At 42.3% G+C, this 27870-nt stretch overlaps 1 protein-coding gene across 3 annotated transcripts in view; it reads right to left on the bottom strand.

Moving 5' to 3' along the window:
- The window catches only part of TANC2 (tetratricopeptide repeat, ankyrin repeat and coiled-coil containing 2), a 199768-nt gene that overhangs the window by 78095 nt on the left and 93803 nt on the right, over positions 1 to 27870 (bottom strand). For all 3 annotated transcript variants that reach the window (XM_083708920.1, XM_083708922.1, XM_083708921.1), the window contains one exon: positions 11666 to 11776. In XM_083708920.1, the coding sequence (XP_083565046.1) occupies positions 11666 to 11776 (111 nt within the window). The remainder of the gene's footprint in view (positions 1 to 11665; positions 11777 to 27870) is intronic.

The following is a 27870-nucleotide window of genomic DNA, read 5'->3' as shown; positions in this document are numbered from 1 at the left end:
CCGCAACCTGAAGTGCAGTATCTGCGCAGGTGTGTGGCGCGATTTGGCGCTTCTGCTCATGCACAAAGCGCGATTTAGTGCTTCTGTGCATGCGTGAGCGAAGAAACCCGGAAGTAACCCTTTCCGGTACTTCCAGGTCGCCGCGGGACGCAACCTGAAAAAAGGTATCATGAAGCAAACGTAACATGAGGTATGATTGTATTATCATTGGTTGCAGTTTGCGGTTCAATTCTCTGCATGTTATTCAGAATTACGTCCTACTGTATAGAGTGGAAGTTGGGGTATGAGTAAGATTTGGGGTCCAGGAATATTAAGCCACCTCAGCCTGTTTCAAGAGTGTTGGGATGTAATCCTAAACAGATGCTCTAGCTCCACTTAAATTAGTGGGATTTATGGGCAAACATACTCTGGTTAGCATAGAATTAACTGGTGCCAGGCATCCGAAGCAGAGCATGGTGCTCAATCATGCTTGAACCATTCCAGTTCCTTTCTTTTGTAAATTAAGCAATGTGATGGAATAATCTGTTACCTTAGTGCTTTCTTTTCTGTTTTCTTTAAAAATCCATACATGCTGAATACATTTCATATTTCTGAATAAACTTTTAGGTTCTCAAGAACACTTATGTTCTACCTAGTTCTCCACATACCTATTTGTGTCTTAAAGGTAAAGGTAAAGGTACCCCTGCCCGTACGGGCCAGTCTTGACAGACTCTGGGGTTGTGCGCCCATCTCACTCAAGAGGCCAGGGGCCAGCGCTGTCCGGAGACACTTCCGGGTCACATGGCCAGCGTGACATCGCTGCTCTGGCGAGCCAGAGCCGCACACGGAAACGCCGTTTACCTTCCCGCTGGTAAGCGGTCCCTATTTATCTACTTGCACCCGGAGGTGCTTTCGAACTGCTAGGTTGGCAGGCGCTGGGACCGAGCAGCGGGAGCGCACCCCGCCGCAGGGATTCGAACCGCCGACCTGTCGATCGGCAAGTCCTAGGCGCTGAGGCTTTAACCCACAGCGCCACCTGCGTCCCCTATTTGTGTCTTACTTCCTTTTAATAACTTCTTTCTTTCTCTCTCTCTGACACACAGAAACAGCTCCTTCCTTTCCCCATTCCCATCTGTGCTTCTCTGAACTCTTTACTAAGATTGCAGGATTTCTTAAGATCCTTTTGCCTCTGTGCCATATCTTATGTTTGACTCCTTTCTAGAGACTCAAAGAGTCCAAAGTAGTTTGCAGCTCTTTAAAGGAACTCTATAAGGTGACTGGCTGCACCATGCTAACAGAAGCATTTGAAGAATCGCACCAGCCGCCAAGGAAAAGGAACAATGCTGGCTGGGAGGTAGCTAATAAAAGACAGCCATCATAAAAGATGTGTTCACTCTCTGCATCTTGGTGGGAAGGCATTCCGGGGTTCTTTTTAACCGTGTTCTACTCAATGTTAATTTTATTTAGAAATGTAGCTATTGTAAAAAAAAAAAAAAATTGTCCCAATTTAATGGTGCACACACCCCTTCTCTCACATTTTGCTGCCTATTTTGGGAAGGCTCTATCATACTAAAATCTCTAGATAGGATGTGAGATTTCACAAGGGCAACATCTTCTACCAAGCATTTACAGTCAAACCTTGTTCTGCGTCCGCCTCCGCTTGTGTCTGCTTCAGAAAATGTCTGTGGCAAACCCGGAAGTACTGGAACAGGTTGCTTCCGGGTTCACCGCTCACACATGTGCAGAAACGCTAAATTGCGCATGCACGGACACACGGCTTTGATGTGCATCGTTTTTGGGTTGCAGCAGGGCCTCTGGAACGGATCTCCACCGTAACCTGAGGTTCCACTGTAGTAGTCTCTCTGGGATACTGGAATCAAGAGCCCACCACAGCAAGGCAAATAAGAGGGGTAAGGCTATAGCTTACCGGGCAAGGCCCTCTCAGTGCTTGGGCTCTGAGATGCTTCCTCTTGAGATCTTATGGGGCTGTCCCAAGTACAGTCATACCTCACACTGCGTCCGCTTCAGGTTACATGTTTTCATGTTGCGTCCCGTGGCAACCCAGAAGTACCAGAACGTGTTACTTCCAGGTTTCGCCGCTCACGCATGCGCAGAAGCACTAAATCGCGCCGCGCGCATGTGCAGACACAGCACTTCGGCTTGCGTCAGGTCCATGTTACGGACGGGCCCCTGGAATGGATCCTGTCCGTAACACGAGGTTCCACTGTAAACTGAAGTATTCAAGCCACTTTGGGCCTTTTGCTTCATTATATCGTCCAGGGTCAAATTAATAGGCTTCCAAAGACCTTTTTTTTTAAATCTCAGGACTACTACAAATATAATACAGAGAAATGATCAGATAAAATCTTCATCATATGAAAGCAATGGCAAAATGTAAGATTATAAGTAAAACATAATCTGCTTATTTGGCATTTTCTTCCATTAATTCTCTCTATAAAACATTACAAATTTATTGTGAAAACACAGCACTATGAAAAGAATCCTGTGTTTGGGAGGGGAGGCAGCATGCAGCAATAATCTTCAAACGAGGGTCAACATTTTCACTACAATAATTGAAATATTACCTCTGCAACAAAGGACTTAACTATTCTGGAGTGCAATGAGAAACTACAGTGTGTGAGAAGAAGAAGAAAACTTAAGGCAAGAAACCCTGGCTTTAACTTCAAAATGTTAAGTATGAACGGCAACACCACGAAGTTCCTCTGCCCCTCTCCTACCTGAGGTTTCTGAGGACTAACCCTATTTCATCACAGGAGAAAATAGCACATACCTCATATGGAATGTTCCACAACAGGGAGTGGAGAGAGGTGGTGGGAAGCAAGAAAAACAAACCTTTTATGTCAAAAGTAATTCCCTTTGGTGAGTTTTGGCTTCCAGTATTCTCAACAGAAACCTTAAAAAGCCTATTTTCTTCTATTTTTTTCCTTTCATCATCTGCAAACACGCGTATGTAAACATGCTGCAAACTTCCCCAGCAAGTCAGATTCTTTGCTCCCTTCTCTCCAATGAACTGCAGTCCTTTTTGAAGAGAAGGGAGGGGTGAGAGGAGAAGGAGGGAGTCAAGTTCCCCTGAAAGATTCCTAACATATGGAACTGCATTGCTGACACATAAACAGCTCTCTCCATGACTCTCCCATATGCTTTGTGACTTTGCCATTTATTTTTATCTTATTCCAAAACGCTTCTTTAAAAAATATTAACCTTCCAGGTCTCAGACGGGATTAGGAATGCATCCTGACACATAGCCTGCGCTAAACTGCGACAATTGGTTTTCAACATTTTTTCACCAGCTAAATTGAAGTCAGCCTTCTCCTAGGGGAAACCGAAGCGTTTGCCATTGCCTCTTTTTCTGACCTTGTTCTCAGAACCCCTTTTAAAGTGGAAAGCTCTGTGTGACTTATCAAAGTATTGCATATGTCAGTGTCCACATCACAAGAATACAATCTCCATGTAATACCTGTGCATATAAGAGAACTCAGCAGTCAAAATTTCAGAAAGCAGCTAAAAATAGATCCTCCCCAACTCTTCAGATAAAAGTCTTGTCTGCCTGCATTGTGCTCCCTTTGTGCACAGCCTACATGAGGTTGCCAAGCAACTAGTCCAAGTTCAGAAGCAGCCAGGCAGCGAGCTGCAGCTAAATAAAGATTTAATGGAATTCTCACATCTGCAACAGCCTGCAGTCCCTCAAGATACTGAAGAAGTCAACTGATGAACAGAAGAGTCAAGGAACATATCAGGTTAAGTCGTGGAGGCCCTTTCTTTCTAACCATGCCATTTTCTGCAGACTACACTGAGATGCAAACATTTCATCAAAATCTGCAGAGAATCAAAACTAGCAAGTTAGGAAAACGTACGTTTTGACATGCAAATCCACGGCCGTTTGCATTCTGCTGTGCTAGGGTTTCGAGCAAAACAGAAGGGAATCAAAAGCAGAACCTCAAAGCAGACCCCACCACCAAGCTACATGTTACGTACCTGGATCTGTAAGTCAAAGGGATCTCTTTGCAGATGCACAAACTACAGGCTGCAGCAACGCAGGGCAGCAACTGTGAAACACTTAAACACTATGAGAACACTGGAACCTTCCCTTTTGAGGATGGTAAATAAGAGCAGAGTCAGCTGCCACCTGTTAAATTTCTTCCATCTAAAGCAGGAGCAAGGAGGACTCTTACAAAGAGGAAGAAGAGCAGGAACACTGAAAGTGCTCCTATATCAGGTGGACAGCCTCTGGTTTCCTCTCCACCGTTTCCCCACAGTCACAGAGAAAGATGGCTGAAAATAGCTCGCAGTGGGTTAGGGTGGGGAGGGTGATGGTGGTTTAGGCTGCTAGCCTATGGCGTGAGTGCAGTCATAGGAGCTCACAGAATTTAGATAGAGCAATTAATAATAACATTATCACTCCCAGGGCTTTTTATTTTTCTAGAAAAAGAGGTGGTGGAACTTGCTGAGCACCCGCCCAAAGTTGCTGAGCTTTTCTTAGGGGGGGGCACCTTCTCTTCTTCGCCCCCTACCCACTTTTGGCGATGCTGCTGCCGACCTCCACCTTGTGTAGCCACAATTGCCGCACCAACACGATCGTCACAGCAACCTGATTGGCACACCGCACAGTCCCAGGTGCTGTGCCGCCCACCGGCACACAGCCCCAACCTAAAGAGCTCCTGGAAAACACTAAGAGGGGCCAGAACTCAGTTCCGGTGCATTCTGGCTGAAAAAAAGCCCTGATCACTCCTTATACAGTGGTACCTTGGGTTACATACGCTTCAGGTTACATACGCTTCAGGTTACAGCCTCTGCCAACCAAGAAATAGTGCTTCAGGTTAAGAAATTTGCTTCAGGATGAGAACAGAAATCGTGCTCCAGCGGCGCAGCAGCAGCAGGAGGCCCCATTACCTAAAGTGGTGCTTCAGGTTAAGAACAGTTTCAGGTTAAGTACGGACCTCCGGAACGAATTAAGTACTTAACCCGAGGTACCACTGTAATAGTAAATTCAGGAAGTGAGTGCTGACAGAAATGGAACCAAAATGAGGCCACAGAGAAATAAGAAAGAATTGTTGGTATACCTGGGGGGAGCCCCAAGTTTGGCAGTTGTGTTTTTCCTCTAAAGCTTAAGGGGGAGGGAAGGAGATCAACAGTGAATGATCATGCTCAGTGAATGATCATGCTCAGTAGCCACTGAAAGATCATGGACTGCATAAAAGGGGAGGGGAGAGACTAAAGGGGGAAATGGAGGTGAATGTCCCCTTTTAGCTCTTTGTTGTTGTTGTTGTTTAGTCGTTTAGTCGTGTCCGACTCTTCGTGACCCCATGGACCAGAGAACGCCAGGCACCTCTGTCCTCCACTCTTTACATGTTATGAAATCCTGAAGAATGCTTGGGTGGTTGGCTGGAAGCTTGAATAGGCATATTCATGCTATAAGGTGAGAATACAGGCCATTATTTTGATGCAAGTTCCAAATAACGACAAGTATGTGCTGTGCTTAGGGAAGTTTTTAAGGATTGATGTTTTTATTATATTTTTAGATATGTTGTAAAGGGACACGGGTGGCGATGTGGGTTAAACCACAGAGCCTAGGACTTGCCGATGAGAAGGTCAGCGGTTTGAGGTTTGAATCCCCGCAACGGGGTGAGCTCCCGTTGCTCAGTCCCTGCTCCTGCCAACCTAGCAGTTTGAAAGCACGTCAAAGTGCAAGTAGATAAATAGGTACCGCTCCGGCGGGAAGGTAAACGGCGTTTCCGTGCGCTGCTCTGGTTCGCCAGAAGCGGCTTAGTCATGCTGGCCACATGACCCGGAAGCTGTACGCCAGCTCCCTCAGCCAATAAAGCGAGTGCCGCAAACCCAGAGTCGGTCACGACTGGACCTAATGGTCAGGGGTCCCTTTACCTTTACCTAAGCTGCCTAGAGTGGCTGGGGAAACCCAGCCAGACGGGTGGGGTGTTGGTGTTGTTTTATTTTAAAGAAAGCAATGTCCTGCCCCAAAGTACAAAATCTTTGTGTCTGTGGGAAAAGAGCTAAGGGAGCTATTTGACCCCAAATAGTAGTGCCCATAGTGTCTTTCCAAAATAAGGGTAAAGACAGAAAGAAGAGAAAGGAAAAAACCGGGACTGCTGTTACCTGTAACTGATGCTTATCAAGTGGGTTTCCATACAGTTCAGCCCTAGGAGTCGTGCATACCCAGGTTGGCTGCAAAGTGTCTTCTAGAACTCTTCTATACATGAGACACTTCGCTACTGGCTTTGACCACTTTCCTGTAGGAATGTAGGAGTGTAGGAATACCACATCTCCTTCCCAGTTCCTTTCTGAGCTCTGGAGGAAATCCATCGGTAGATAAAATAAGAAGCTACAGTAGGTCGCACAGAATAATATTCACGGGAGTTCTTTCAGAACTCTCAGGTGGATGCCATCTGGACCTTGTAATATATCAGTTTTTATTTTGTCAGCAAGGCCTAAAATGTCATCTATTGTCACCGCTACTTGCTTCTGTTCCTTCCTGTGAAAGTTAGTTCAGGCACAGGGATCTACCCTATAGCTTCACTGAAAAGCTAGATTCAAATACCGTATTTTTCGCCCTATAGGATGCACTTTTTCCCCTCCAAAAATGAAGGGGAAAAGTGTGTGAGTCCTATGGGGCGAATGTAGGCTTTTGCTGAAGCCTGGAGAGCGAGAGGCGTCGGTGCGCACCGACCCCTCTCGCTCTCCAGGCTTCAGGAAGCTATCCGCAAGCCTTGGGAGCTCGGCAGGAGTGTCCCCCGGGCTCCCAAGGCTTGCGGGCAGCAGCCTGTTCTGGGGGCTGGGGTTGGGGGAAGCTCGGGCTTCCCCCGCACCAGCACCAGCCCCGCGGCTGGGGGGAGGAATAATTTTTTTTATTCCCCCCCCCCAAAAAAACGAGGTGCGCCCTATGGGCCAGTGCGCCCTATAGGGCGAAAAATATGGTAATTCATTCAGCTTCTCTGCAAAATCCTTATCTGCCTTTAGCACACCTTTGATTCCTTATTTTTCAACGGTCCAAATGCCTTTCTAGCCGGTTTCCTGCTATTAATGTATTTAATTGTTTTGTAGTTGGTCTTTATATTTTGAGCTCTTTTCTAGCATCTCTTATTCTCTGTTTGCATTTCTTTTGCCAAATTTTGCGCTTCTTTTTGTTTATTTATAAAATATTTACATACTGCTACTTCATTAAAAAAAATCAAAGCGGTTTACAATAATACATAAAGCTATACAATAAAAACCATAAAATTTATTAAAATTAGATATTGAATAACTATTGTTGAAAGATGTTTTCTTCATTGCCTGCATAGGCCTGGTGGAATAGAAACATTTCCAGCAGGCCTTTAAAAGTTATCACATAAAAAATACAGTGGTACCTTGGTTGTTGAACGCATTGGCTTCCGAACAAATCGGCTCCTGAATGCTGCAAACCTGGAAGTGAGTATTCCGGTATGCGAACGTTTTTCGGAAGCTGAACATCCAACATGGCTTCCGATTTGGTGCAGGAAGCTCCTGCAGCCAATCAGAAGCCACGCCTTGGTTTCTGAATGGTTCTGGGAGTCAAATGGACTCCCGGAACAGATTAAGTTCGACAACCAAGGTACCACTGCACTTTGTACATACATGTCTGCCTTATTGGGTTCTATTTAGGATAAATGGGTCTTCTTGGAATAAAATATAACAGAATAAACAAGACTTCAAATTATAATATCAGTTACTTCAGGCATTTCTTTAGAAAGTTATTCAATTAAAAGGTATCTGAAAAGCTAGTCAGGCTTTTTTTTATGTGTTCCAAAGCACAGTCATAGCTTGCTGTTGCATGATAGAATTAATGCTTTGAAAGGGAAACTTCTGGACTGTTTATTGAAAAGACATGAGAACAAACATCTTATAAATCCATTATTGTAAACATTATTCCTGTCTAATAGTAGCAGGACTTCCCTTTATGAAAGCAGTTCCAGGTTTTGTAGTTTTGACCCTTGTAATAACCCATGGGGACGCGGGTGGCGCTGTGGGTAAAACCTCAGCGCCTAGGACTTGCCGATCGCATGGTCGGCAGTTCGAATCCCCACGGCGGGGTGAGCTCTCGTCGTTCGGTCCCAGCTCCTGCCCACCTAGCAGTTCGAAAGCACCCTTAAGGGCAAGTAGATAAATAGGGACCGCTTTACAGCGGGAAGGTAAACGGCGTTTCCGTGTGCTGCTCTGGTGCCGGTTCGCCAGAGCAGCGTCGTCACGCTGGCCACGTGACCTGGAAGTGTCTGCGGACAGCGCTGGCTCCCGGCCTCTAGAGTGAGATGAGCGTACAACCCTAGAGTCATGGGTTATTAAAAAGGAACCTTTTTAATAACCCATGTATCCAATACAGGTGTTTGTCTTTCTCCTTTTTTATCCTCCCCTACAAAATGGGTAGCAAAACCTTCACTGCACCCCATTATTTCCTGTTGAAGTTGTAACTGAAGTTGAACTTTTGAAACCACAGAAGGTACGTCTAAAAGAGCACGAATAAGCTCTATAACATAACCTTTTAAATTCCAGGCAACACTCCCTTGTCCAAAGGGATTATCGCCCAGAAATCTCTGAAAGGGCGTAACCTGTTGCTGGGAAAGAAATATCTTTGCAATTCAATTGGCTAGTAGTCAAAACCCTGCTTAGATGTAGAGGGGAGAATGAGATTACTCTTACCTACAGTCACCCCCTGCTTCCAGTTGTCATATCTAGTTCTACAAATGTTTGAGACAGAAAGTATCTGCTTTGTTCAAAATGTAGAGGCAGTATCACTTTTAAAGGAAGCTTTTATAAATTTCTATTTCAATGGTGTTTAACCGTACTACATCTTAATTGTATTTACAGAACAGCAAGTAGTTCATGCTGAGGGTATAAAGTACATAATGCTGATATTCAGCAAATCTTTGGATAGTAAATAAGAAATTGAAATAACAGATTTACCAACAGATCCATTAGTTATATTATTTGGGTGCATTAAAGATTTGGAATTAGCAGATGACAGGGAACCGGTCCAACATTTATTGACAGCAGAATAAACAACTATTTGTTCTAATTTAAGGACTCTGACACTGGATGACTGGTTAATTGGCATATGGCACATAGTATATATGGTCAATATGCTTATAGAATTGGAGAGCGTCTTACTGGTATAATATGATGCAGGAAAATACAAATCGACACATATCTGGGAAACACTGTAAAACATTTATTAATGTATTAAAATAGCCAGTGTAGGTATTCTTACTTGTATCTCCTAGGAGATTATATATTCAATCTATACATTTATTTATTCACTTCTTTATCATTTATTCAGTCAAATTGTAAAATATTTTGCTTTAATCTCTCCTTTGGGGCCCCCACACAACCAAATGTGATGCCTAATATTTATTTTTCATAACCTTATAAAAACTTCAATTATTTTTGTCCAGGTGATTGGAGAGCTGTAACCCCACTCTGTTGATTGGTCTGCAGCTGATAACCCGCTTTCCCTCCTATTCCATGTTGTTGCCAGTGCTGCCAGCAGTACCAGCTGGCAAGGGGGCAGTGGCGTAGGGCAGAGCTCCTCGGCACTGCCTGCTGATAGGCTGGAACAAAGGACCAATAGCTCAGCAACCTAGCTGAGTGGCAGCCTCAGTGCCCCATGAGCATCAAGCATGGCAGAGAGCGGGACGGGGGATTGGTCAGGTCCAGGTATCTTTCTAAAGCCCGTGCAGAGGGTGCCCTAGCAACTGGCCATCGCCCAAAATCACTCCTCAGTCTGCTCACATAAACATTGGGAGATTTTCTGTGTGAGGGGGAGGGCACACTTTTGGAGCACTCTTGTATTATAATAGAATGTAATATTCTATGCTGCTATTGTGCTACTGTATAGGTATCAAGATAGTACGGTATCATAAAATAAAGATAAAATTGTTAAAACAATGCAGTTATATCTTAAAAGCCAACTGAAACAAAAGTGTCTTCAATTTCTGGTGGAAAAGGCACAGAGAAAGAATCTCATGGATTTTGACGGGGCGGGGGGGCACGGTAGAGCTATGACACCACCACATAAAAAGCGCAGCCTTTCACAGGCACTTGTGGCTATTTTAAGACAGCACCAAGAGCAAGGCCTCTGAAGTTGACTTTAATTCCCAAGCAAGTCCATATAGGAGGAATTGATCCATAAGGCAAATTAGTCCTAAACCGTTTTACAGCCAACGCTTCAACGTGCATTTTGAATCGAGCCCAGAAGAGGATAAGATGCTAACAAACTGACATATGATAGACAGTAATAATTTCCTGCCTGTAGGTGCCAGACAAAGGTCTGGCTATCACACTTTGGACTAATGAAGTTTCCAGGCCAACGTCACTAGTCCATCCTTGAGACAACTGAAGGACCAATGACTGAAGCCAAATTCAACTTCTCCAGGAAAGATCATGCACAGCCAGTATATCTACTGGAGTAGATAAAAGGCACCCTAATGGCCACCCTCACCTGAGTATCCAGGAAAAATGACACAGTGAAGAACATTGCAAGATAGACACCTGCTTCATCAGAAACGCCACTCCATCCAAGACAGGATGAACATTTCACCTAGACCACCAGTATGTTTGAGTACAAGCACATTCATCTTGTTTGGATTCTGTTTCAGCTTGTCAATTCATCCAGTGTTTTCACAGATGATTAAAATGTTTGGAGTAGTGTGTATGGGCCCCTGGGCTGCCCAGACAACAAGACCCCCTCCTGGCCTCGCTGATGTGGTCCAAAGGAAAGCAGAGCAATCCTTTTGGCTCCAGCTTGGCTGCAGGAATTGCCGGAAGGAGACGTACAGGGAGTCATCCAATCATCTTAGAAACTCGACTCTGGGTTTGTGTGGGGTTTACTCCTTAGCCTTTTCTTCTCCCAACGATATTCCACAAGGCAGTGGAGGTTTATGACCAGAGTTTTCCTTCTCCTAGATCGGCTATCTTCCCAGGTTGACGAGCTCCATCTGCCACTCACTTCTCTCTACAGAACATGCAGAAACTATCTTCTTGTCCATTGGACCCACTAATGGTCTTGTCTGTTCAATCCACCAGAGCCTGTCTTCACATGCAGGGGAAATCCCTAACCCACCAAGGGATTGAGATCCATTGACTATCCCCACCTGGTTTAGCTAGCCAGTTGAAACCGTTTCCTGTGGTGTGTTTGCTGTCACATGCTGAGAGCTTCTAGGAGCCACAGGTGAGAGCGAAGTGCAAAGTGGGGACCAAAGGCGGACAAGCTACCCCATAAGGAGCACAACATGTCCCCCACCTCTGGCTGGGAAATAGGCAAATAAAACTGTTTTGTCTTTGCTTTCACATCTGTAGCAGCCTGACCCAGAAGCACCTAAGCAGCCGCTGTAGCAACCTCTAACACCCAAGGCCACACAGGGAATGAGCAACACAATGTATCTTAAAAAACAATTTTTAAAAATGAATGATGTAACTTTTCCAAACATTCTCCATGACATGAGCCAGCAGAGATATAATGCTGGCTGTAAAGCAATTTCAGTTCTGGAAAGCCTTAATTTAACACCTAAGAACTGTAAGCAACTGCTGCCAAAATTTAAAACTGCCAGATTTGATAAGCACACAAAACCTGCAAGCTATTTATCAAGGTCTAAATGGTGTCTCTCTTCGAATGCAGTGAGGCCTTTGCATGCATGCTTACCAGGGCAGTAGGCATCAAGGTCCAGTTTTGGTGCAGAAGTGAGAGTTGGTGAGCCAAGCTCAGATTCTGGAATTCGAGGGCTCTCAACAAATTTTGCCTTCCTTAGAGGAGCTTAAGAAGAAGGGAAACACAAAGGAAGGTCATGAGAAAGTGAACAGTAAATAACACATGGAAGCATTTAGCTAAACAAACTATGTCAGGCCCAGATCATGTTCCCTTTTGTAAAACCAAAAAAGAGAACTCTACATTTCTCAGAAAAGAGGTGGGTCATATTAAAAATGCAAATTTCCACGCTGTCTTTTGAGAAAACGTACGTGAAGAAACCACCTCCAGGTGAAATAAAAACAGTTAATGGCATAACCCGACACATATTTACTCAGGAGCAAATTCCACTCTGTCCCATGGGGTTTACACCAATATAAGTATGGTTAGAATTGCATACTAAAGGTTATGTCTCCTGGACAGATTATGCACATGCACAAGTGATGGGAATAATTCTCCCTCCGTTGCAATCTAAAGAAACCATATTTCACTGCCCATTCTAAAGCCACTTTGAACATGCACCAGACTCCTTCCAGTTACAGCTCCTGCACAATCCTAAGAGCACACAAATATGTAACTGTGCAAATAATACCATCAATTTCTGCTTACTGAATGGAGGCCTTATGAGACTGTACTCTGATGTTCTAGACAGACTTTAGCTTTTTCAGATAACAGAAGACAGTATAACCGAGTCACATTAATGTGTGAAATGAAAGCAATCTCTTCCTGCAAGACATGCAAAAACCCACACAACCTACTTGGCCAAAGACCCTAGAAGGATAAAAAAAAGTATCTGAACAAATGTTCTAAAACCAACGCTGAAGAGCTTTCAAGCATCCGAAAAATTACCATCTTTATAGCAACCCAGCAGCTACCTAGCCTGACACCACCTTCCCGGGAGAAAGTTTCTGCAAAGGAAAACAGCACATGCAAATTTCAATTTAGGAAGAATAAACAATCTTCACATTTAGTGAAGATTAATTTGCTATGATTAAATTATGGGAAAATTTGTTTCCTAAAAAAAGAAGAAGAATTAAATCATTCACCTCTTTGAATTAAAGCAAGGAAGCAATGTGGGAGGCAGCCTATCATGTGAACTTGCACGCCAAAGAAGGTAGCTCAAGTATTTAAACAGATTCCACTTCATCACAGGTTGAAGACGCAAGCCTCCCAAAGGCTGACTTACACATTTGTGTGGGTAGTGAACAGATTTCTAGAACAATTTTTTAGAGCTTCATAATTACTGTTTAAAACATGTCAACCATGAAAGAAATGATGCTGATTGCTGAATTCAGATTGAAGATATTTATAACTAAGTTACTATGTTGATCGTACATAAAACCATAACTAAATTACTCCATTGTTTTATAATACACAAATTATTTCATAAAGCAAGCATCTGTTAGACCTGAAAAACTAGATTGGGAGGGAAGCCAGAGTACTAGGTTTGACTGAAATGCTCAGGATGTGATCCCTCTTCCACCATGAGTCTCACTGGCAGATCTTGGGGAAGTTTGCAATCTCATCTTAACCTACCTCTGTTTGCGATAGCCTAAAATGCTCCTCTGAGTGACCTAAAGGGCACCAGGACTTAAATTTGAGAAAAGCATGCCTTCTGCTTATTCGTCCTGCAAGTCACAGGACAAAAGTTGGTGTGACAAATCTGTAGGTTAAGCTGAGCTTGTGACAAAGCAATCGTGTGACTGCTTCAAAGCACTTAATTAAGAGACTTTGGGGTGAAGTGATAAAACATTGCTCATAATTTCTATGCCACCTTTTGACCATGCAGTCCCTATGACAGTTTACAAACAATAACTTGAACCAACTTGTCAAATCTCAAAAGTCAAGACATTTAAACAAATAAAAAAGCAGAACACAGTGGGGAGGGAACCAGATTAAAACAAGAGTTCAATCAAGTGCTACTAAATGCTTAGGTAAACAGAACTGTTTGACACCAAATTGATGGTCAAATATGAGCCTGATGGACAGTTTTTTGGGGAAATTCCATAAACAGGGTGCCAACTGAGAAGACTATGCCCATGTTATAGCAAAGTACTTCAACTCTGCAGGTGGAACCTTTAACAGAGTCCTCAACAATTGGAGGAGTTTAATAAATTGACATCTGATCAAGCAATGAAAAAACTATACATGTTTTCAAAAAGAATTACACCAATTAGAATATGGATATCAAAAATAATGTTTTACTTTCTACAGATGGGTATGTCTATCAATGACATGAAGAAATAGTATTTTATAGGACAACAGCGGTTTTGTATGTGAAATAACATAAACACCTTCTGCGAAAGAGCGGTTAAACAAAATGTCAGAATATGCAATGATGACAGAATTACCGTATTATCTTGGACCGAAAGAACAAAGAGAAAGAAGGATAAAATTCAGAGAAAAGTAGCCATGCTTCATCAAATATTGCATGATTAAGGCAAGAGAGTTTGTTTTTGCTTTATTCTGAAGAAATTCTAGAGGTGTTTTGCTAACATGTTCACATTAGTATGTTCAACACTGGTGTATATTCCCATGTGTTTCTTTATAGTAATAAACAAAAACGGGGAAATAGGAGCATGCATTCCATCAGATACCCAGGTCCTAGGCTGTTTAGGGCTTTACAGGTCAAAGCAAACACTCTGATTTTGTGCTTAGAAGCAAACGTGAAGCTAGTGAAGATCTTTAAGGGGTAACTGTGCCCCTGAAGGACCAGGTGCGCAGCCTGGGAGTCATTTTGGACTCCCAGCTGTCCATGGAGGCGCAGGTCAATTCTGTATCCAGGGCAGCTGTCTACCAACTCCACCTGGTACGCAGGCTGAGACCCTACCTGCCTGCGCACTGTCTCGCCAGAGTGGTGCATGCTCTCGTTATCTCCCACTTGGACTACTGCAATGCGCTCTACGTGGGGCTACCTTTGAAGGTGACTCAGAAACTACAACTAATCCAGAATGCGGCAGCTAGACTGGTAACTGGGGGAGGCCGCCGAGACCACATAACACCGGTCTTGAAAGACCTACAATGGCTCCCAGTATGTTTCCAAGCACAATTCAAAGTGTTGGTGTTGACCTTTAAAGCCCTAAACGGCCTCGGTCCAGTATACCTGAAGGAGCGTCTCTACCCCCATTGTTCTGCCTGGACGCTGAGGTCCAGCGTCAAGGGCCTTCTGGCCGTTCCCTCATTGCGAGAAGCAAAGCTACAGGGAACCAGGCAGAGCGCCTTCTCGGTAGTGGCGCCCGCCCTGTGGAACACCCTCCCATCAAATGTCAAAGCGATAAACAACAACCTGGCATTCAGAAGACATCTTAAGGCAACCCTGTTCAGGGAAGTTTTTAACGTGTGACATTTTGGTGTATTTCTGGTCTCTGTGGAAGCCGCCCAGAGTGGCTGGGGAAACCCAGCCAGATGGGTGAGGTACAAATAATAAATTATTAATTATTAATTATTATTATTATTATTATTGAGCACATGAGTGGCACTCATCACATTCATGTTTCCTGTCCTAGCCTCTTATTAGAAGAAGTGTGGCATTTTAGTAGCCCAGACTGTAAATCAGTGAAACTCTTCTGAGCAATTATTATAACTGTTGGATCTACAACGATGGTGGTCAAGATGACTCGACCCATGTATCCCAATGGATAAGCTTGTTACTGGACCTAAGAACACACAGAAAGGTGTCAAAGCATACAGAATATGAAAGGGGCAGGCATGAACTTATTACCAACAAAAAAACAGCAAATATAACTAAAAATATGTGAGCAGCTCTGTAGACAAAACCTGCAGGAACCAAATATATAACAGCACCCAGCTAAGCATATTTACCCTTAGTGGGACTTACGTTCCAAACTTATGCCCAACTGTGTTCAAAATTGCAGCATGAGCATGAGACAAAACAGAAGAGTTGGGAAAAGCAATCAAGCACCCAAATATAAAGTTTACATAAAATATAAAGAGAGCCAGCAATAGATACGGTGGTGGGGAGTTCTGTGTTAGAACAGCTGAGATCGGTGTCATCAGCATATAAGCAATACTGAAACCTATGAGACTTGTGATGTCACCCAGAGATGTGTAGAGAGAGAATATCTTAACATCAAGAACAAGTCCCTGAGTGACCCCAGCGAAGCTTTAAAGGAACTCTAGTATCCACTGCAGAGAAGCAGCACATTAATTGCTAGTTACACATCATCAACTTGTAAGATCCAATTACAGACGTTAAACAATGTGAGTCAGAATGGTGTAAAGAACAGAGTGCTGGTCTTGCTCAGCCATGCAAATCTCTCTGTGGTTTTTAGAAGACATCCTCTTGTGGCATAACCTAACTCTGGGGTTATTGTGAGGCTACATTCCTTTAAAAAAACAAACTTGTTAATTTTACATTATTTCGATAAGTCATACAATAATTACACAAAACAAAAAACAAGAAGATCCTTATTCTGCTACATATTGGAAGTGCCTCCACTTAAAAAAAAGAAGAGCTAAATAGCAATAGAGCATAACAGGTAAGCAATAGAGGTACCAGGAAGTCAGAATATAAAGGACTAATGATCATCAATAAGGAACACCATTAACAAGGAAAACATAGCAGCATCACAACCCATTACATAAGGGCATACAAAATAAAAATAGTTTTAATCCTCTAAGGTCTTGCATATGACAAGTGGTAGAATCTATATAACTCAGAACAGATAAACGCCATTGCAGGAAATAATCTGGGATCCCTTGATTTGTGATTACATATTTGACTGCAACAAGGAGTAAGGCAATCAAGCTTCCTAATATAATGCCTGTAGATTCAAATAGCACTCTGAAATCTGTAATGTTCTTGATATACTGAACAACCTGAAACCAGAAAAGAACAGATCTTTGGATAGTTCTCTCAGCAACAGAACAACGTTCCAGGGGAATAAATCTGCACTCCACCCCACCCTCTAATTTAAAGAAGAAAAATCTAAATTAATGTGACCTAAATGTAATGGTGTGGAATGCCAGCTAAAGAAAACACGAAATGCTAATTCTCTAATATTAAGAGACAAATAAAATTAAGGACATGAGATTCAAATTTTATCCCAGACCTACCCTCCTGATTAAAATCCAAACTCCTGGGGAATTTCTTTACATACAGAACTCAGTAGGCTTATATATAAAAGACAGGGGTGTATTAAGTTATGGCTGGCCTTGGTAGGCAAGCATTAGTTTCTACTAGCCAGCTATGAAGTCCAGTCCCACCTTGATAGCACAGAACTATTATTTTACTCTATAAGCACAGATATTGTCTTGATCAATTTATGGTTTCGTAGCACAAGTCTACACAGGCTGAGAGTCTACTTCGCAGATTCAGGTCCCGTCCCCCCAAGTTGGATCACTGAAACACACTGCCCATAGGTTTTGGAAAAGCTACACTAGGGTTTCATTATTTTAAATCAAAATTCATGATTAAATCACATGTTGGTATGTATCTCCCACTTGGACTACTGCAACGCGCTCTACGTGGGGCTACCTTTGAAGGTGACCTGGAAACTGCAATTAATCCAGAATGCGGCAGCTAGACTGGTGACTGGGGGCGGCCACAGAGATCATATAACACCAGTCCTGAAAGACCTACATTGGCTCCCAGTACGTTTCCGAGCACAATTCAAAGTGTTGGTGCTGACCTTTAAAGCCCTAAACGGCCTCGGTCCTGTATACCTGAAGGAGTGTCTCCACCCCCATCGTTCAGCCCGGACTCTGAGATCCAGCGCCGAGGGCAGAAATCTGCTGCATTAATTAAAAATACTGCCTAACTACCAATTTCAAAGGCTCTTTTTCTGCTGGCTGAAATACAACCTTTAGCTTTTAAATAGAAATGCAAACAATCTTACAAATATTTTTAACATATAAACTATTAGTTTGAATTAGAAAATGCATCGACTTCCGGAGGCGGCGCGAACGGCAATGGCTGCCCTTTCCTAACCGGGAGAGGGAAGCTCCGCTGGAAAAGGGTCGTCCGCTACGGCGAAGCGGAGACCCATTCTGGAAAACCGCAGGCAGCGGAAGCCTGCGGTCTCGGGACCCGGCGGGCGCCAGGAGCAACCCCCGAAACGTTGAGGGAACCCCGTAAGGGGCTCCGGATCGCAGAGGGGGCAGCGGCGCTGTGGGTCTATGCGCATTCAGCGGAGCGAAGCCGCGCTGCCGTTGCCGGTGAGCGCCGACCTTTCTTCCTGCAACACAAGATTCTAAAACGCAACAACCCGTGAGTAACTGAGGACTTTACTAAATTTTGGGACTAAAAATACTGAAAATAAGCTGAAAGCGGAGAGACGAGGAAAAGGAAGTCCGTCTTCCGCAGCCATTGACTTTTAAAGCAAAGAGCAGGAGGAGTGGAGGCATAGAGAGAACTTTTGACAGCTCAGATTGAGCACCCGCAGAAATTACTTTCAATCCCCTTAAAGACTGTAAGCAACTGATTTTTGGACTTTTATCAGGACTTATATATTCTCTTCTTTGTGGATTACAATTTTATTTAAGAAGCCCAGGTGTCAGAACTGCCTGAGCAGTAGAACTGTCAGACTGCAAATTTGGATACATTGTATTTAAACTTTGAGACAGTCTGAGGGAGTTCAGAATGGTTACGTTCTTGCATTATGGAACTCCAGTAAGCACAACTTGAAATATTGTGGCAAACCTAAAACCAACTCTGCTAAAACTACTTTTGTGAAGATCCCTAAGTATTGGTTCAGATTTCGTATGATTGGAATGGACTCTTCTTCTTAGGACATTTTATGCTCCCCCTAGAGGATTGAGGATTTATAACAAAAACATTGTTTTACTTTCTATTTCCCGGCCCTCTGTTTGACTGCTACCACCTGGGCCGTAGCTTTCTCATGGGAACAACTCAGCTTGACCTTGACTGCTAGATAACTTTGGAATGAGTGGCGCAAAAAGAAAGGGATTAAGAACTAGACAAACAACTCTGACAACCTTAACTGCAGCCTCACAAACACGCAGATCATCTGTGCCTACTCTGCCCTCGGAGGAAAAAGCTACCTCCCTGTCACAGGCAGGGGAGGGAGAAACTGAGGAATTACAACTAGAAGAGATGGCCTCAGGAGGATCTGGTTCTGTATTAGAGAGAATTCTTGAGAAATTGGAGTCTTTGGACAGGAAAGTTGACCAACAAACTGCGAAAATTGACCTTAATACAGAAACTTTAAACAAATTATCTGGGCAAGTTGCACAGAATGCACAAGCAATCGGACAACTGAAGGAGGCTGCAGGTGAAAATCAGAAACTGGCCGAAGAGACCAGCCAAAGAGTGGGAGAGTTGGAAAAAGAAGTAAGGCCGCTCAGCAAGCAGGTTGGGGAACACCAGACCTACCTCTCTATGTTGGAACTTCGGAACAGGGAGACTAACTTAAGGATAAGATCGATACCAGAAGTGGAAGAAGGTAATCTAGCTGAGTTTTTGACCAAAGAATTCTCCAAGTTCTGGGGTCTAGAGGAGGAAGACTTTAAAATTGTGTCAGCCTTCAGACTTGGAAGACTCACAAAGAGAGAAAAGCCCAGAGACTGTTTGATTGCGTTGAGATCAAAGGAGGAAAGGGACAAGATTTTGGGCCTGCACTACGGAAGATCCCTGAACATTTCGGACAAAAGAATTGAGATTTTTAAGGACATTCCTAAACAGCTGTTGGACCTCAGATCTGAATATTTGGACTTAGTAAAACTGCTGAGAAGCAACTCAATCATCTTTAGGTGGGACTTTCCCCAAGGATTATCTTTTACCTTTAGAGGGAAGAAGATTAAAATTAGAACTTTGGAAGATAGGGATAAGTTTTTGACTGCCTACGGAGAGGACCTTCATAAAGGACTTGAACTACCCTCAGGGCCTGAACCACCACAGGTACCTGTACCTCAGAACCCTGAAGACTCACAGAACAAAACACCATCCCAAGGAAACTAAACAGATCCATCCAGGATGTCTCTGCAACTTTTAAGCTGGAACATAAATGGCTGTAACAGCCCGGAAAAAAGGAAGAAAATCTTTCACATATTAAAAAAGGAGCAACTAGACATTACTTGTCTACAAGAAACACATGTGACTAGGCTCCACAGAAAAATATTGGTAAATAAAAGGTTAGGCCAAGAATTTATATCTTCGGATTCAGTTAAGAAGAGAGGAGTGGTGATATATGTAAAGGAGAGCCTCTCACCAAAATTTCTATTTAAAGATGAACATGGAAGAATTTTGGCAATTGAAATACAGCACCAAGGAGAGAAAATTTTGATATTAGGAATCTACGCTCCAAATGAAGGGAAATCAGAATTCTACAAGAAGTTGCATGAGATTATGCTGGATTATTTGGACTATGATAACATCATCATGATGGGAGATATGAATGGGATCGTTTCAACGAACATGGATAGGTCACAAAGCCAAAAAGTTACTAAAGATGGCAGACTACCAAAGACCTTTTTCGAAATGACAGACAACATGGACTGGATTGATATATGGAGGACAAAGAACCCCTTGGGGAAAGAAGGAACATTTTTCTCTGAAGCCCAACTGACTTGGACAAGAATTGACCAAATATGGATTTCTAGAGGTCTGGCTCCTAAGGTGAAGAAAGTGGAAATCTGCCCAAAGACCTGCTCCGATCATAACGCGTTGAAAATGGACATGACATTATTACCAACCGGCTCCTTTAGATGGAAGATGAATGACAACTTGTTTAGAGATCAGGAGATTATTAAGAAGGCCAAAAAAACAATAAAGGACTACTTTGAGATAAATTTGAACACTGCTGTGGAAAAAAGAACAATCTGGGATGCAAGCAAAGCTGTGATGAGAGGGTTCTTGATACAACAGAACGCCATAAAGAAAAGACTACAAAATGAGAAAAAGGATAAGATTTTGGGGAAAATTAAAGAGTTAGAGAAGAAACTAAGAGTAAACCCGAAGTCACAGCCGATCTTGAGAGAAATTAAACTTCATCAGGCACAATATTCCAAACTGATAAATCAGGAAATAGAATGGAAGATTAAATTAATGAAACAAAAAACATTTGAATCGGCTAACAAATGTGGGAAACTGCTGGCTTGGCAGTTGAAGAAGAGACAAAAGTTGAACATAGTAACAAATTTGGAAATAGAAGGAAGATATATTCAGAACCCGGTGGAAATTAGAAAATGTTTCCAGAAATATTTTAAGAAATTATACACTCAAGGGCCACAAAATGAGGAAGAGATTGCAAAATTTTTGGAGAAAAATGGACTTAAAAAACTATCACAAGAAAATAGATCACTCCTGAATAGTAAAATAACACGATTAGAGATAGAACATGCCATTCAGAATATGAAGCTGGGCAAGTCTCCAGGGCCAGATGGCTTGACCTCCAAGTATTATAAGACATTAAGTGACTATTTGATTCAACCACTGATGGAGGTCAGCAATGAAATTATGGAGGGAAAGAAGGCGCCTGAATCGTGGAAGGAAGCTTTCATCACATTGATACCAAAATCAGAAACTGAAAAGACACAACTTAAGAACTACCGTCCCATTTCCCTTTTAAATGTGGATTATAAAATATTTGCTGACGTTTTGGCAGGAAGACTCAAAAGAGTTTTAAATGAGATAATTCATAAAGACCAGGCAGGCTTTCTCCCAGGAAGACACTTGTTTGCTAATACAAGGAACATTATTGACATTTTGGAACTTTTGCAAACAAATATTAACACTAAAGCAGTTTTAATTTTTATAGACGCGGAGAAGGCCTTCGATAACATCTCTTGGAAATTTATGAAGGGGAATTTAAAAGAAATGGGAGTGGGGCGGGGTTTTGAAAATGGGATTGACGCGATTTACTCAGAACAAAAGGCAAAACTGATAGTCAACAATGTGGTTACAGAAGAGTTTAAGATTGAAAAAGGGACACGACAAGGCTGCCCGATTTCCCCCTTGCTGTTTATTTCTGTCCTGGAGGTGCTCTTGAACTTGATTAGAGGGGACCGGTTGGTGCAAGGGATTCAGATCGGAGCGAAACAATATAAACTTAAAGCTTTTGCAGATGACCTTGTTTTGACATTGCAAGAGCCAGAATCTAGCACAAAAAGAGTGTTACAATTGATTCAGGACTTTGGTCGGGTAGCGGGCTTCAAACTAAATAAACAGAAAACTAAGGTGTTGGGAAAAAACTTGACAGATGCAGAGTCAGAACGGTTTCAGAGAGAAACAGAACTAACTGTGGTTAAAAAAGTAAAGTACCTAGGGGTAAACATAACAGCAAAAAATCTGAGTCTATTTAAGGACAATTATGAAAAATGTTGGTCTGAAATTAAGAGAGACTTGGACAGTTGGTCAAAATTGAAGCTTTCTTTGCTAGGCCGAATTGCTGCTATTAAGATGAATGTATTGCCTAAGATGTTGTTTTTGTTTCAAACATTGCAAATTGTGGACAAGACGGAGTGTTTCAGGAAGTGGCAGAGAGATATTTCTAAATTTGTCTGGCAGGGCAAAAAGCCCAGAATTAAGTTTAAGATATTAACTGATGCGAAAGAAAGAGGGGGCTTTGCCCTGCCAGACTTAAGGTTGTACTATGAAGCCGCAGCTTTCTGCTGGCTAAAAGACTGGCTACTTCTAGAGGACACTGATGTGTTAGATTTAGAAGGTTTTAACAATGCATTTGGTTGGCATGCATACTTATGGTATGACAAAGTTAAGATCAATAAGGCCTTTAAGAACCATATTGTCAGGAAAGCAGTGTTTAATGTCTGGACAAAATACAAAGACCTATTGGAAAATAAAACTCCAAGATGGCTATCACCTCTGGAGGCTAAGGCCCGAAAAAGACCCAATATGGAGGCCAAATGGCCGAAATATTGGGAAATAATAGAGAAAGAGGGCAATAATTGGAAATTGCAGAGTTTGGAAAAAATGAAAGACAAAGTGCGAGACTGGTTACATTACGCTCAGATTCAAGAAATTTTTAAAAAGGATAAAAAGTTAGGATTCCAGGTGGAGAAATCGAAGTTGGAAACAGAATTGTTAGAACCTAAGACTAAAGTACTCTCAAGAATGTATAACTTGCTGTTGAAATGGAGTACACAAGATGAAATGGTTAAGTCGGCCATGATAAAGTGGGCACAGGATATTGGGCATAATATTATGTTTGAGGATTGGGAAAGGTTGTGGACCACGGGGATGAACTTCACGGCATGTAATGCTCTGAAGGAAAATGTAATGAAAATGATATATAGGTGGTACATGACCCCAGTTAAACTTGCCAAAATATGCCATGTGCCAGACAATAAATGTTGGAAATGTAAGGAAAATGAAGGAACATTCTTTCACCTCTGGTGGACTTGTCCCAGGGTGAAGGCCTTCTGGGAAATGATATATAATGAGCTGAAAAAGGTATTTAAGTATACCTTCCTTAAGAAACCAGAGGCCTTCCTCCTGGGCATTGTCGGCCAGATGGTGCCAAAGAAGGATCGAACATTCTTTTTGTACGCAACAGCAGCAGCAAGGATACTTATCGCCAAGAAGTGGAAAACTCAAGATCTACCCACTCTGGAAGAATGGCAGATGCAGCTGATGGACTATATGCAACTGGCTGAGATGACTGGCAGAATTCGAGACCTGGGAGAAGAGAGGGTTGAAGAAGATTGGAGGAAATTTAAGACTTATTTACAAAAATACTGTGATTTGGTGGAAAGTTAAGTAGGATGTTTGATCATAAATAATTGGCCACCACAAAATCGGATCGGAATGGGATGTAAAGTGAGATTAAGAGAAATTAATTTGCGGAGGACTATATTTAAATAAGTGGTTATAAAATTTGCAAATTAGATGATAAATTGCATGGAAAAAATCTATGATGATGAAAATGGCAGCGGGAGATGTGAGGAAGTCCAAAGAAGTTATGAAACTCTGTTGAGATAAAAGTAAGGTTGTTTATTGTCTTTGTACTTTATTCTGTAAAAACCCCTAATAAAAATTTTATTAAAAAAAAAATGAATTAGAAAATGCATCAAAGAAAGGAAAAGAAGTTTCCAGTTTGCGCTGGGTTATTTTCCTCACATTTGCTTTTAAATCTATTTCTAACTATTTTTGGTATTTTGTCCCTTGCAGTTCAAGCTAGTAGTTTGCTGCTAATTGACTTTATAGCCAAGTGTTAGGGTTTACAAACTATTTAAGGATCACAGAATCACAATTGTTTTTAAGAATATGACTATAATTTTATAAGTAGTAGAAACACACCAAATGTTCATATTTCTTGAATTCAAAACTGCTTCACAAATGATACAGCTAAACCTTGCATGATTCACTTTAGTCACTAGGCAGAAGAATGGCTAAATTAAGCAACACAAACTAAGGGCGTTTTTCCAGCATTGCTTTGCACTCCTCTCTTCCCATTTTACATCTTTGGGTACAATAAAATAATTTTTAGCATCTTGTTTAAATGAATGCATTTCAATATTTTATTAAAAGTGTCCAAATATCCTTGATACATAGTTGTGACTACCTCATCTTCACCCCCAAATTTAGTTTTTCACTCTTTTGCCCTCATTCACCTCAGGGATTATTTTAAAAATAAAATAAACCATAGGCTTTATGGTAAAGAAGAGTGTTATAAATAAATATAGTTTTCATCATTAAGTAGAGAGGTCTGTCATACAGCTTCTCAAACTTTGTGCTTCTAAAACTTTGCATCCTGACATGTTCCTGGGTAAGTTTATTTCCTTGTTTATTTAACATATTTTTATTCTACTCTTCAAGCTCCCAGAGTGCATTATAACTGATTGGTAATAAAATAATTGCCAATAATATAACTGCCAACAATAAATAAAGCACCAATTAACACATTAACAGGCTGAAAATATAAAATAACAGCACAATAAAATAAGCTTCACCACAGCAGAGACCAATGAATCACTCAAAGGCCTAGGAGGTAAATAAGTAAGTCTTTAAGTTGGTGCCAAAACTGATAAGAGATAGCATCATTTAGATTTGGAAAGGAAGGGCTTTGCAGAGTCAGGCCATCTATACAAAGAATGCCCTTTCTTGTGTCAGCGTATACCATGGGTAGGCAAACTAAGGCCCGGGGGTCAGATCCAGCCCAATCACCTTCTAAATCTGGCCGCGGATGGTCTGGGAATCAGCGTGTTTCTACATGAGTAGAATGTGTCCTTTTATTTAAAACGCATCTCTGGGTTATTTGTGGGACCTGCCTGGTGGTTTTACATGAGTAGAATGTGTGCTTTTATTTAAAATGCATCTCTGGGTTATTTGTGGGGCCTGTCTGGTGGTTTTGCATGAGTAGAATGTGTCCTTTTATTTAAAATGCATCTCTGGGTTATTTGTAGGGAATTCGTTCATTTTTTCACCAAAAATATAGACCAGCCCCCCACAAGGTCTAAGGGACAGTGGACCGGCCCCCTGCTGAAAACCTTTGCTGACCTTATTTCAATATGGTGCAAGACCATCAAAAGGGAACGCCCAGTTGCACAACAAGGGGTTTCCTCCTTTCCAAGGTTTTTTTCTATTTCACTGGACAGAGCATTACTTGAAACATAGACAAGTTTAGAAGCAGGTTCTGAAAGAGTGAGTAACTTTACAGGCAGGTCCCACTTCAAAGCACTGAGAAGCATCAGCTTTAACAGTTACTTGTACAGTGTTAGAAATTAGCCAGATACGTGTCCAGTGGCACAGGTTCAGTGGAGACCTCTGGATGCTAGGTTGGCGACTGACATCTCCACCTGGCTGGCCCCTCCAGCCTTCTTAAAGAGGTAAGCAGGAGGGCTTATTTGTTGCATTTAAATTCAATCTTTTCCTCCAAGGAGTACATAGTTTACCCCCCTCTTCAGTTAATCCCTACAGCAACCCTGTCAGGTAGGTTAAGAGGCTGTGACTGGCCCAAGGTCACCCAGCGAGCTTCATCACCCAGTGGGGATTTGAACCCTGGCCTCCCAGGTCCTAGTCTGAAAAACCTTGGGTGGGCCCAATGGTTATCTGTGTGTTTCTGTGTGCTTTTTCTTTTCTTTTTTCTTTTGAACAGGAAACCCCACCCAATGGCACAACACAAACTGTTTATGAGGCTCCCATCTATTTTCACCCATGATTCAGCATGACCTCTCTTAGAATCCAGGTTCTTTTAAACAGGAATCAGGGAGCCACAAGAAATGCAGAAATAACACTTGTATATCTTTCATATTTTTATATTGTATTCTACATTTGAATTTGCAAGACCTTGCACAAGCTATGTACACAAGAGTTGCGGCAACAGGCTTCTGAGATTTGTTATGGTGATAGTTACCGTATTTTTTTGCTCTATACGGCTCACTTTTTCCCTCCTAAAAAGTAAGGGGAAATGTGTGTGCGTCTTATGGAGTGAATGCAGGCTGCGCAGCTATCCCAGAACCCAGAACAGCAAGAGGGATTGCTGCTTTCACTGCGCAGCGATCCCTCTTGCTGTTCTGGCTTCTGAGATTCAGAATATTTTTTTTCTCGTTTTCCTCCTCCAAAAACTAGGTGCGTCTTGTGGTCTGGTGTGTCTTATAGAGCGGAAAAATACAGTATCTCCTTTTCTCAAAAACAAGTCGAAAAATGTCATTAGGATAACGATAAGCAACTAAATGAGAATTCTTCATATAGTAAGAATACACAGAAACAACTTCAGAGACCTTGCTTCCCAAAAGCAATGATGACGAGCATCTCTCACTTAGAATTAGTGGGCTTTCATTTTGCATTATATCAGACCAATATCTTTTTTTAAATGCACTTTTTTATTAATCATTATAAATATCATTCCTAAACCATAACCTCAAAAAGCCTCATTATGGTGTACAAATGTGAGAGAACATATGTTAACAGCAACCAATTATGGCTAAATAGGACAGTGTGAGAAAGTTAACAGTTGATTTAAAAAATCCCTTCTGGTATGACAAGCCGCACTGAAAAATGCATCCATTACAATCACTACCAGAAATTCAACAAAATTATAACTGAGACTAGCAAACTGGGATACTTCTTGTCCTTTGCTTATACTTCCTCAAAGCCTTGCTCAGTGTTGACACTAAGGGAGGGTCCAGCCATGTTCCCATGAGGAAAAGCATCAGCAAGATGAGAACTAGGCTTTCCACTGAGGAAACTGGGTAAGCCCAGCTTAAGTTAGTGAAACAGAGCTGTAGCTCAGACACAGAGCCCATGCTTTGAATTAAAGAGACCCCATTCAACAAACATGGGGTTGGTGGGTCTTGCTCCATCTCTAAACAGTTGCACTTTCCTAGCCTGAGAGATTGGGATTCCATCCTTCCTCAGGAGAGAGTCAATGCTATAAGAGGTGAAGCAGCCTTCGTCAATCTGGGGCCCTCCAAATGCTGTCTGACTACAATTTCCATCAACTCCAATCAGCATAGTTGCTGTGGCCTAGTGCTGGAGGAGACTCTTGAGAGTCCGATGGACTGCAAGAAGATCAAACGCATCCATTCTTAAGGAAATCAGCCTTGAGTGCTCACTGGAAGGACAGATCGTGAAGCTGAGGCTCCAATACTTTGGCCACCTCATGAGAAGAGAAGACTCCCTGGAAAAGACCCTGATGTTGGATAGATGAAGGGCACAAGGAGAAGGGGACGACAGAGGACGAGATGGTGGGACAGTGTTCTTGAAGCTACCAGCATGAGTTTGACCAAACTGCAGGAGGCAGTGGAAGACAGAAGTGCCTGGCGTGCTCTGGTCCATGGGGTCACGAAGAGTCGGACATGACTAAACGACTAAACAACAACAACAATAATAAACAAAGCGCACCAGGCTAAGGTAAAAAGCGACAGGTCTGGGCCATGGGCAGCAGTCCAGAAGCCACAGGATAAGCCAGGAATGAGCAGCTAGGCAAGACTCAAGAGCAAGGCAGGATCAAGGACAACGGCCTGGGAGAGGATCTAGGCCTGCAGTGTAGCAAGAAGCAAGAAGCTGAGGTCTGCAAGAAGGATGCACTTTTACTCAATACGCTAACAGTAAACATTTCTTGGCACTGCTTGCATTCTTCCATCCACCCGTCCCTTTTTGGCTGAGTAGCAGATCACTTTCGGAACCATTCCTAATGCAAGAAGCTAGAACAAAAACACATTTTAATGCTTTTGTTGCTGAAGTAGTTTAATCTCTTGATTCTATGTGATTTATCCATACTTAA

The sequence above is a fragment of the Podarcis gaigeae genome, assembly GCF_964106915.1.
Source record: "Podarcis gaigeae genome assembly, chromosome: 13".
In the NCBI taxonomy this organism is placed as follows: Eukaryota; Metazoa; Chordata; class Lepidosauria; order Squamata; family Lacertidae; genus Podarcis; species Podarcis gaigeae.
This window is presented reverse-complemented; position numbering and strand designations above follow the sequence as displayed.